Source organism: Phaethon lepturus, unplaced genomic scaffold (assembly GCF_000687285.1).
Source record: "Phaethon lepturus isolate BGI_N335 unplaced genomic scaffold, ASM68728v1 scaffold27822, whole genome shotgun sequence".
Classification (NCBI taxonomy): domain Eukaryota; kingdom Metazoa; phylum Chordata; class Aves; order Phaethontiformes; family Phaethontidae; genus Phaethon; species Phaethon lepturus.
Genome location: NW_010524504.1, coordinates 5,578 through 17,268, shown reverse-complemented (window position 1 = coordinate 17,268; position 11,691 = coordinate 5,578). Strand labels below are relative to the sequence as shown.

Here is an 11,691-nt window from a genome sequence, read left to right as displayed (position 1 = left end):
TGTGCGAGGTGCGCAGTTTCTCAGCACCCGTTCTTACACACGTATCTTTCAAAACAGCCAGAAATGCAGATGACAAGCGGTGCCTGGACAGGGACTGGGGAAGTGTTTCACTCTCCATAAGGTTTGTTACGGGACAAGGCAAGGCAGGTTTCAGGAAGGTAGCTCCTTTTGCTTTTTTTCAAGGCATGATGTGTTTTGGTTATGGTGTTTTCCTTAGCAGATAATGAAAGAGTTAGGAAGACTTCGTTGCCTTTGGGTGGGCAAAGTCACCGAATTAAGCGATGCAGAGCAGAAAAAGCAACTGGTTTGCTCCAATTGCAAAATCGGCCCAACATAAAATCATGAGCTTTTACCGTGGTGGGGGCTCCCCGTTTGGATCAGGAAACCCAAACGTGCTTTTCCAAGTGGCCCTAGCGAGACAACCCCAGGGCCGAGTTTGCTCGGTGTTTGGAGATGTGCCCATGGCCGTGAGTGCGGTACCTGCAGGCTCCCTGGTCCGGCAGTCGCTAAGAAACATGGGGATTGTATCCCAGCGGAGATGGAGATGGTGTCGGTGCCTGGCTCTGGCCGACCTGCACATGGCGGGGGGCATCTCCCAGCACAGAGCCCTGCCCGGGCACCGGGGCATGAGGTGTCGGTAGCAGAGGGAGTTCAAAGCACTCTGGGGGGACCCCACACATTAAAAACCTGGCTCAGAGCTCTCTCTGGCTCTGGGCTGCTGCTGTAAATAGATTGCGTGGATGAGGTTCATTGCCAGGCTGGTAGATGAAGGGCACGTGTGCCCGTAAGGAGCTGTGGCGTGGCGGGGCAGGGGCAGCTGCTGCCTCCGCAGCCCTGCTCGCTGTGATGGGAAGTCACCCGGCAGGTAACTGGGGTTCAAGGGTTCAGGAGTGACCCACCACCTTCCCTCTGCACCCCTAATGGCTACTTGTTGCTAACGTAAATATTTTGTGCATGCATGTTCCTCGGGGCTCCCTGCCCCATGCTCCCGTGCTTTTTAGGACGCGGCAGGGTGAAGGCAACGCTGTCGTTGCAGGGGAAGGAGAGGCTGGAAGAGTGAACCAGGCACCTTAGAGGCACAGAGAGTTTTCCCAGAGGAAGGATAAAGTGAGCTGTGGGGAATAGGTGACCACTGCTAAATGCAGCAAGTTAGAGCCAGAGAGTTTCTGATCTGCCTAAAGTTTTAATTGTTTTCCTGATATGTTAGCAGACATGCCCAGGATTTTCACTGCTGTTCACAGTGCAGCTGTCAACTGCTCCTTGACATGAGAGCAGCAATGCCTGACCGTTTTCAATTTTTCCAGAGGTTTTTCTTTTTCTCGCTTGCTGTCTTGGGGTGTCATCTCGTTCGTTCTCATTTCTCAGCGCTGATGATGTGACTCCCCCCTCCCTTGCCCACCCTCTCGTTGCAGAATCCAGAGGAGCTGTCGGAGGATCGTGCTCACGGGGAGATGATTCCTCATGAAGTCACTGGATCCCTTGCAGAAATCAAATGTGACTTTCCGTTTATCAGACTGAAATCAGAGCCAGCCAGACAGTGAAGCAAGCACAGTGGAGGGGGGACGGCGAAAGATGAAATCCAACCAAGAGCGGAGCAATGAATGCCTGCCACCTAAGAAGCGAGAAATCCCTGCCACCAGCCTGCCTTCGGAGGTGAAGCCGATCCTGCCAAACGAAAACCACCGTGCAGATAACCTAGCATGGCTCCCCAGCACGCCTGGTGGCCAGGGCGGCCTGGGAGGCCGGCACCGGCCCGGGGGGACATCATCAGTGGAGGTGGGCTTGCAGCAGGGTTTGCACAAGTCGCTATCTGCAGGGCTGGACTATTCCCCACCAAGCGCGCCCAGGTCCGTTCCAGCCTCCACCACTCTTCCCACAGTGTACTCGCCCGCTCTCTCCCAGTCAGGGACCCCCGTTTCCCCCGTGCAGTACACGCACCTGCAGCACACCTTCCAGTTTGTCGGGCCTCAGTACAGCGGATCGTACACCGGATTCATCCCCTCACAGCTGATTTCCCCAACAGCCAATTCTGCGACCAGCGCCGTGGCGGCGGCCACGGCCGTTGCGACCACTCCATCCCAGCGCTCCCAGCTGGAAGCTTATTCCACTTTGCTGGCCAGCATGAGTGGCCTAAGCCAGCAAGGGCACAAAGTTGAGCCGCACCTGGTCAGGACGCCTGGACTGATCGCCGCCGGGTCTCCTCCACCCACCCAGCAGAACCAGTACGTCCACATTTCCAGCTCTTCCCAGAGCACTGTCAGAAACGTCTCTCCTCCAACCATCCCGGTCCCCCTGCACCCTCATCAGACAGTGATCCCGCACACCCTCACCCTCGGCCCTTCCTCCCAAGTGGTGGTGCAGTACACTGACTCGGGGGGCCACTTTGTCACCAGGGATCCCCCCAAGAAGCCTGAGAGCAGCCGGCTGCACGCGATGCAGGCCAAGGAGGTACTGAACGGCGAGATAGAGAAGAGCCGGAGGTACGGCATTTCGCCGTCTGCCGACATAGGTCTACTCAAAGCAGGCAATAAACCAGCTCCCCATCATTACGAGACCAGGCATGTGGTGGTGCACTCGAGCCCCGCTGAGTATGGCGCGCGGGATTCCTCAGGTGTCCGAGCCTCTGTCATGGTGGTCCCCAACAGCAGCACGCCCACAGCGGACATGGAGGTGCAGCAGGCCACCAACCGTGAGTCCTCTCCCTCAGCCCTCAACGACAAGGGAAGCTTGCACTTAGGAAAGCCAGCCCACCGGTCCTATGCCTTGTCTCCGCAGCAGGCTCTGGGCCACGAGGGGGTGAAGGCAGTGGCCACGCTGTCCCCTCACACCGTCATTCAGACCACCCACAGCGCCTCCGAGCAACTCCCCGTCGGGCTCCCAGCAACGGCCTTCTACACTGGGACCCAGCCACCGGTGATCGGCTACCTGAGCGGTCAGCAGCAAGCCATCGGGTACCCCGGCAGCCTGCCGCAGCACCTGGTGATCCCTGGCACCCAGTCGCTGCTGATACCGGTTGGCGGCGGGGATGTCGAGCCGTCAGGGGTGGCGCCTGCGATCGTCACGTCGTCTCCCCAGTTTGCAGCAGTGCCTCACACGTTTGTCACCACCGCCGTCCCCAAAAGCGAGAACTTCAGTGCGGAGCCCCTCACCACCCAGCCTGCCTACCAGGCCACCATGGTGCAGGCGCAGATCCACTTGCCCGTGGTGCAGTCCATCGCTTCCCCTGCCGCTGCACCCCCCACGCTGCCCCCCTACTTCATGAAGGGGTCGATCATTCAGCTGGCCAACGGGGAGCTGAAGAAAGTAGAGGACTTGAAAACAGAAGACTTCATACAGAGCGCAGAAATTAGCAACGACCTGAAAATAGACTCCAGCACTGTGGAGAGGATTGAAGACAGCCATAGCCCAGGCATTGCCGTGATACAGTTTGCAGTTGGGGAGCATCGAGCACAGGTAATGGCAGTGCGTGGTGGGGTGCAGGGGATGGATGGGGATGCACGCTGTGGCCCCCCGGGTGCAGCTTTCCTCAGCGCGTCTCAGTCGTTTTGGGTCCGTGCAGGTTTGGTTCTTCATCATTCACATCCGTCAGTGAGAGCAACGCTGGTGCAAAAATCATCCCCCTCACTTGTGCCGTGGAAGCCCGCAGGGTCCCACCAGTGATAAATGTAGTCTCTTGGATATGAAACGGGTCTTTCTTATAGCTGGAGAACCCACAGGAAGAATTACCTGATCTTCATGTTTTTTAATTAAAATACAAAATGGTTTAAGCAGTACGAGAGGGTGTATTTTGCATTTTGATAGGTGATTTTTCACCTTCCACACCAGAAAGCTCAGGTTAGATTCAGCTCAAATCCTATCCTTGAGAGATAGGTAGAGCACAAAGCAGTGTATTTCCACGGCTTGAAAACTTGGAGCTGCCTGGGAATGGCTCCCTCACACACGTAACTTACTGAAATGCACTGCAAAGTTTTACTGAGGCTTCGGTTGTGGGTGGTTTAAACACTGCACAGCTCACATAAACTGTGTGTTCAAGGGAAATTTGGAAAGAAAAACCGTCTATGTGACTGGGCAGGCTGTGCTTCTGACCTTTGTTTCTCGTTGGTTTGCAATATAGTAAGAAACCCTGTAACGTTCCAAAGGTATTTTTAGGTTAAGAATGAGTACATGTTGATCATAAAGCATTATCCTGATGCTACCCATTTGCTGAGCGATTTAGATGCTGCTGTGTTGAGGCTGGAGCAGTTCAGACATACTGGATAGCATTTTGCTTCCTGGAGCTATGCATTTAATCTTGTTGCAAACGTTTTTGGTGTGTGAACTGCAGCATCTGCAGCCCTGATGCTGCACCCTCAGTGCTGGAGAACCAGAATGAGAGAGAGGGAGAGGGGACCTGGACATGGACACATGTAGTAAAGCACCTCAGGCTGACAGTTTGGAGAAGAAAAACACGTGATGGTACTGAGGAGCAGATTACACAAAAAATTTCTTACAGTTGCAGCAGTCTGTGGCCCGTCCTTCCCCAATTGCATATACATGGCAAATCGCTACCTATGAGACGTCCTCTTTCCCATGTCAAACGTGCTGTGTGGTTTCGTTGACGTATGTACGTGCATCTGCACAGCTGTTAGAAGTAGGGCCTCTGGTGCTTTCAGTATAAAGATGATTTTTTCCCCACCGCTCAGTTGTATTTTGCTGCATCTCAGGCTTTGTGATGGGAGGAACTGTCCTTGGATCAGGACCGGCTACTGTAATTTGCCCCCAGTGCCTTGAACAATGAGATTTCAAAAGCAGCGATCTCCCATCTGCAATTTTCATCTTGCTCTCATTTCTCTCCCTGCAGCCAGGCCACCGGTCTCTGCAGCAGCAGAAGAGGTACAAATTAGCAGGTAGTATTTGTGTCGTGTCGCATTCGCAGATCTGTCAGCGCAGGGGACGTGTCGTGGTGCTGGGCGCCGGGAGGAGCGCCTTTGCAGGGGGTGGAGTGCCATCCTCCGGCAGAAAGCAAGAGTCTAAAAATCCAGGGCCAGGCACATGGGTCTTAGCCAGCAAAGTGTCACCTTACGGAGAAGCCTATCCGGAGCGGGCTGACGTCATCGCAGCCAAAATACTCCCCAGCTGTGTTTCCCACCGGGGATGCTTCCAGAATGGAGGGCGAGTCACGTAGAGATATGATTAGAAACGGGGGTTTAATTTAGGTTTCCTGCAGATTCCAGCACTTGGGTCTCTTCCCAGATCAGCCGTGTCCCTGCGCAGCAGGGACGGCTCTGCCAGTTTTCCCTTGCCTGGGTTGAGAGAGAGAGAGATCGTTTCTACATGCTTCAAGCCTCCGGTGACCTCACCCTCAGCCCGACGTGGCTATGTGGAAGCATTCAGCCTTATTAGCAGGCACGCGGCAGTCGTTGCTTGTCAGAAGACTGCCTGCGTGAAGAGGGCTTAGTCTTCGCGGCGAGAGAACAGTATGTAGTCGCCCTGCTTTGAGCAGCGGCACTGCGGTGCAGCTGCACTTAAATATGTCTTGACTCTGGCGCGCAGCGAGGATTTATCTGTGTGTGTAGTGTCGCTTCGCAACGTATTTTATTACAATTAAGTTTCAGTTGCGTACATGCTTCTGGAAGGAGGGAGCTTTTCGAATCGTAGTATCAAGGGAGTGTAAGTTGTGAGGAGTAAGTGGCATACAAAAATAGCATTGTTATCATTAGCTTTGACTCACGTACTCCTCCCAAGGATCTCTGGGAAGTCATTATAATATTGATGAATTCGTATTTTCAGACTCGGTGCAAACATTAGCTAATTTTCTCGCCAATTGAGGGACAGAGGTAAATTATTTTTAGCTGAGCATATACAACTGTAATGTAAATAGGGAGGCACCATGCAGCTGCTGCTGCATCGTATCACTGCAAGCCCACAGCTCCCCCCCCGCCCCCAGCACAGCGCTTAGGCAGAAGGAGGTCATCCTCCCTCCTTTTCCTGTCTTCCAATCACCTGGCAAATCCAACCCTCTTCCAGGTATGGAAACCTAGAGGAAAATTAACCCACCTTAAGCTACGTGCCTTTGCAGTGAAATAACTGGCCTTAGCCCTGGAGGGATGCTAGATGTCCATTTCACAGCATCCCTGCTCAGGATTAGGAAGAAGTCAAGTACCAAGTGGACCAGGAACCCAAAGTCCAGCTGTTATTCCTCTGCAATCAAGTTGCCTAGCAGAAAAGACCTATGGATCTGCATCTCTCTGCAATTCCACATATTAGGCTTGTAATAACACTTTCATTATTATTACCTGTCCTTTCTTTTGCTGCCAGGAACAAGCAGAAGCCAGTAATTGACCTCATTGATGTTAAGGTCAAAACACACAGGAGATGCAAAATAAGTTCTTGGAAATGCTTGCTTTCATCCCTGCGTTTCAGTTCCTGATCATTCCTAAAGCATAGCTTAAAAAGAAAAGATGAACATACAGTTCTTCATTTTCCTTTTTTTAAAAAACAGAATCATAGACACTAGAGGTGGAAAAGTCCCGTTAGAGCATCTAATTAGTAACCCCAACTAGTTTAATGCATATTTTTTTAGACCATCATCTAGTTTAGTTTTCTCCTCTTATGTCTGCACACACACAAACCAGTTACTTTTTCTTTTACTCCGTGCTCTCCTTTGCATTATCTTTGGCACATAACAGACACAGAGAGACGTTGACTCCATTCGCTGCTGCAGATGGAGATCTCTCCCAGGCTTCCCCTCGTGTGATCTCCGTGTCCCTTGGTTAGGAGGGCAGTAAGTCCTTGGTCCTCTGAGCGATGGGGCAGCTGTGGTCTGTCCTCGGATAAGTGTCTCTGAATTCTGGGAGTGCAGCAGGTAAGAGCTCACGTGGTAAACTCGGCAGCCAGTGGTCTGGTGGACAGAGGTGGCTTCTCTTGAGAAATGATGGGATCACGTGGCTGTGGAGAGCAGCAGCTCCTAACCTCCAAGCCCTGGATGCGTTTGTTATAATAACAGTGCCCTGAAGCTGGACTAGATGCAGCCCTGGGGGAGGCCCACCCAGACCACATGTCGTGCCGGGTGGTCCCCGTGGCATGAGGTGCTGCCTACAGCCCCGTAAATCTCTCAGAGGAAATCCACTCCTGTGAAGGCAGGTGTTGTTCGGGGTGATGGGAACATTAGGAGTCCCAAAGTCTTCAAGTAGGGGAGGTCGTGCGGGAGCATGGCACTGCAGACTTCTCTCTGTAAGAGGGAGACCTGCTATTCCACTAATCTGCCCAAATCTTCTCTTTGTGTCCAGCCTGCCACTCCCAGTTTCATCACATTTTAATAATGTCAGGGAGAAAAAAACTTAATTGGAAAATCTATGTTTACATTTATTAAAATACAGTTCACACAAACTGCACTTATTAGGCACCTTTTGCTTTAGTGCTTGTTACATTGGTTGCAGCAGCGAAGCCCCAAGATTAAAGTTGCTTTGTTTCTGTATGATGGGAAGGGTTTTTTCTGGGCATCAGATCTTCCAGCACCTATCACCCAGGCTCCAGCTGCAGCCAGGGTTTCCTGAGCAGTCTGAATTGCTGCCTTACCTACTGAGTTTGGCTAAGAAATAAAATTATAAAGGGTCTAGAAAATAGCAGATACTCAGTGGCTGCACTGAAGAGTTTTAGCTGTTTTCACTAGTCAGTCTTAAAAAATAGAAATAAAATGTAGCTTGCAGTAGAGCCTCAGTGTGCTTGAAGAGGGACCAACATTTCGGTTTCTTGCTTTATAGTCTTGGTAGTTGGAAAACAAGTTCCAAATTTCTTTCTCTCCTACAATAATCATGGCAAGATATTGGGGAGGGAGCTTTTAAAATTATTTTTTTAGATTTAATACAGTGGTCAGAAGAAAATTATGTGGGGGTGTTTTTACTGAACTTTCACACTTAAAAGGTCTTTGACTACTATAGCTTGTGGAGAATGGTTACCTTAAATCCCAAGTTAGCTGCATCCAGAAGCAGCCAGCTAACATCCAGGGCTTGATAATTCATGAGGGAACCCATTTCAAATCGTTAGTGGTAATGCACACCATGATCGGATTGTGGAAATGCCAGAATTTCACCATCTTTATTAGTTGGTGTTATTCATGATCACCACCACCAATTCTGGGATTTGTTTCAGTGATTGACATTTCAGACAAGTGTTTTGGATGCCACTTTAAAAAAAAAAGTATAACGTGCGGTGGAAGCGTGTTCACATCAAAAGGAACTTGTGTGTCGGTGAGGATGATGCATGCAAGCATGTATGATTCCCACAAATACAAATAGCTTTTGACAAGGATGGGAAAGCAGAAAAAGAAAGAAAAAAGAAGTACAGCAGGCAGAAAGGAAGAAAGAAAGAGGAGAGACATACCAATATAAAGGAGGAAGCTGTGTCCACCAGATGATCCATGCCTAGAGAGAAGCCTACAGCTCTGTGTAGGCAGCAGTTTCCATTTAAGTCCATGGGAGATACTGGATATTCACCACTTCTCCCAGTCAGACCCTTCACTACGATGAACAGGTATGGAATAGGATCCCAAACTCTGGGGAAATATTTCTGCAAATCCTGGCACTGGGGTGTTTCTATCCAACGACGTGGAGGGATGGGATTTTATGGTTACCTTGTCCCACTGTCTCCATGGTTCAGAGCCAGGCCTAGAGTTAGGTCCCTTTCCACTATTGCTGTGTGTGCAGTTGACTGTTGGCAGACAGTTCTGGTCAGAAAAGGTTTAATAGGACAGAAATTGATGTAGTGGGGGGTATCTTGTGCTTCTAAGTGGCTTCTGTTGAAATTCCTTGTACAGTGGCTTATTATGTTGGGCAGGTGGAGTAGTAGGATAATACATGCAGTGTTATTCGTTGGCCTAGTTGCAGAAGTACATAGCTTATATTTATAGACTTTGTAAGTTTTTTTCCAACAGAATCAACTGTCTCATCAACTGCAGTTGATTGTTAGTGCATGGGACAGTCAACACCCGACGGGAATCTTTGGTTTCCTGGTTCTGGAGCCTCTGTCTCTGAGCTGTGGGACATCCCTGATCAAGTCTTCCTGCCCAAAAGGGATGTGGAGCTAGTGGGGTGTGAGGGGAGCTACCTTGGGCCCTGCTTGCCCCCTTTTCCCTCTGAGGGAAAGCAGCATGAGCAGGGAAGCGGCAGGGCTGCTGGGTGCCGTACTGTCATTGAGTCCAACCTCTTCTGTGAGACAGGCCATGCAACTTCATCCCAAGATTCACACTTGGCATTATGGACTATGAACTAAGGTGTTTGAACACCGGAGTGCAGTGTGCATCTCAAACTGCTTCTATTCCTTAAAGTTGAAATGCATTTTTAACAATACAAAGCCATGCTCAGCATGACAGTGTTACTTGCTGCCAAGGGTGAGAGGTGGTTTCGTAAGTCTGCTATGATGTTCCTTTCAAGTGAGTCCGTGTTCCTGGAGAGGGGAGGCTCTCCAGGGAGCTGGTATGCTCCGTGCCTGCTGAATGGCTCAGAAATGAGATGAGCATGTGTATTCAGGTGTTCTCCTGCCCTTTAGCCCCTACCAAACAGGGCTAATGCCATCAGAGCAGGATCCTGCCCCCCATGCCTGAGAAGAGCTTCAAAGGACACGAGGACCTGGGGAGCAGAGCAGTATTTGACTTCAGCATGAGCCACATGGTGTTACACGCTGCAAGTTAAAAACCTCTGCCAAATTTTTAAAAAGTATTAGTCAGAATTTCCTGCCCTCGTTGCGGTGTGCTGGGGGGGGGCTCGGCCCCGTGGGTTGTGAATCGCATGAGCCCACATCAAGTGTTTGAGCCTGCAGACGCAGCACCACGCAGTGAGTGCTGGGCTGCTGACATATGCACAGATAAGTGAGTATTTAGGTGCTTTACCATGTTGGAACCTCAAGGCCCAGCATCTGCAAGGTCAAGGAGCAATGGGCACCCTTTGCTGGTCTGTTCTGGCTATGGCAGCTCCCTGTAAGATGGTTAGATAGGATTCATAATCGGGATGTGTTTTTAAAGTGGGGTGAAGGGGGAGGAAAAGGGGACACGCTGCAGAAAAGGAGACGAGGTGCAGGCACTGCAGGAGGAGGAGGAAGAGGAGGAGAGATGAGCCTCTGCCTGAGGGTGTGCAGGAGGTGAACTCAACTGCAGAGTGGGAGAGCAGGTGTGAGAAGGGAAGAAACTGAACTGGTGACGGCAGTGCTGGGGGAAGGCAGGTTCACGCTCGCTGCTCTTCCAGCTACAACTCTATACGTACTCGTGGCCTTCCCCTGGAAATCAGCATGCCTTCGACTGTTTCACACTGGTGAGTATACGCTTGTTTGGGCAGAGGTGAGGATGACGTTCCTGGGGTCGTTTAGGAAGCTGCTTGTGAGAACTGAGAGCTTGAGTCATCCTCTGTTTGGAAAGTGCCTGTAGGTGTGGATGACAGGCTCTAGGTACCACAAGGGGATGGTGGGGAACGGAGTTTGCCAGATGCCGAAGCTGTTTTGCCTCTTACGCCTCTCTGAGCGGCTGGATAAAGGTAAAGCTTGTTTCCCGCGGAGGTCTTGTGCTAAGAAATGCTGAGCTCAGAGAAACCATTAACACCCGTGCGACAAGGACAGGCGTGAAGTCTGGTGGTCGATGTACTGGTTTTGCAGAAACTGAACAGCACTTTTGCAATTTCAGCTTTCTCCCTCTGCCCCACGGCGAGCACCACCTGCCGTGCACGGGCGCGAGGGCACACGGGTGATCTCACGCTCTCCCCTCTCTCTCCCCCTCTGTCTCTCTCTCTGCTGTCCCCTCTCTTCCTGCAGGTCAGCGTGGAAGTCTTGGTAGAATACCCTTTTTTTGTATTTGGACAAGGCTGGTCATCCTGCTGCCCTGAGAGAACCAGCCAGCTCTTTGATTTGCCATGCTCCAAACTCTCGGTGGGGGACGTCTGCATATCGCTCACGCTCAAGAACCTGAAGAATGGCTCTATTAAAAAGGGCCAGCCCATGGACTCAGCTAGTATTTTGCTGAAGCATTCAAAGAATGACAGTCTAGCTGGAAGTAGACACAGGTATGCGGAGCAGGAAAATGGGATTAATCAGGGAAGCGCACAGATGTTAGCTGAGAACGGTGAACTGAAGTTTCCAGACAAAATAGGATTGCCTGCAGCACCTTTGCTCACCAAAACAGAACCCAGCAAGCCCCCGGCAACAAGGAAGAGGAGGTGGTCAGCCCCCGAAACACGAAAACTAGAGAAATCAGAAGAGGAGCCACCTTTGACTCTTCCCAAGCCTTCTTTTATTCCTCAGGAGGTTAAGATTTGCATTGAAGGTCGATCCAACGTAGGAAAGTAAAAGTTGATTGGGGAAAGGAAATTAGGCTATCCCTTGTCATTTTTATCCAGATTACTGTACTGTAGACTAAATAACCCAGTATTTACATGTTATCATCTTATTTTAGGTTTATGTTATAACCTTGTTGTTATAGTTGCAGCTGGTATTATGCAGGAGACTGGTGCATATGTTTTTCCACAAGTGTTTGTCAGTGACTAGGTTTATGGAGTGCTACGGAAGGGGCAGTATCTGCTTCATACACCCTTAGTGGAAATGAATGTGTTGTCATGGCTCCTGTTTTCTAACACCTCGTGTAGGACAGGGTCCAGCTGTGATTTTGTTTTCTTTTCGTCTTTTGTTTTGTTTTGTTTCTGTTTTGTTGTTTTGGTTCCTGTTCTAGGGTTT

General features: G+C 50.6%; 1 protein-coding gene across 1 annotated transcript; it reads left to right on the top strand.

Annotated features, from left to right (window-relative positions):
• Positions 1-1,572: 1,572 nt before the first annotated feature.
• On the top strand, positions 1,573-11,317 carry ATXN1 (ataxin 1). Its single transcript, XM_010282483.1, has 2 exons — positions 1,573-3,453; positions 10,777-11,317. The coding sequence occupies exons 1-2, from the start codon at positions 1,573-1,575 to the stop codon at positions 11,305-11,307; spliced, it is 2,412 nt and encodes an 803-aa protein (XP_010280785.1). The 3' UTR covers positions 11,308-11,317.
• The last annotated feature ends 374 nt before the right edge of the window (positions 11,318-11,691 follow it).

What these genes read in the sequence shown, in the direction of transcription:
- ATXN1 (XM_010282483.1), top strand. Translation starts at nt 1,573, where the DNA reads ATGAAATCCAACCAAGAGCGGAGCAATGAATGCCTGCCACCTAAGAAG. An exon ending in TTGGGGAGCATCGAGCACAG is followed by an intron (nt 3,454 to 10,776) that starts GTAATGGCAGTG and finishes CTCTTCCTGCAG; the next exon opens with GTCAGCGTGGAAGTCTTGGT.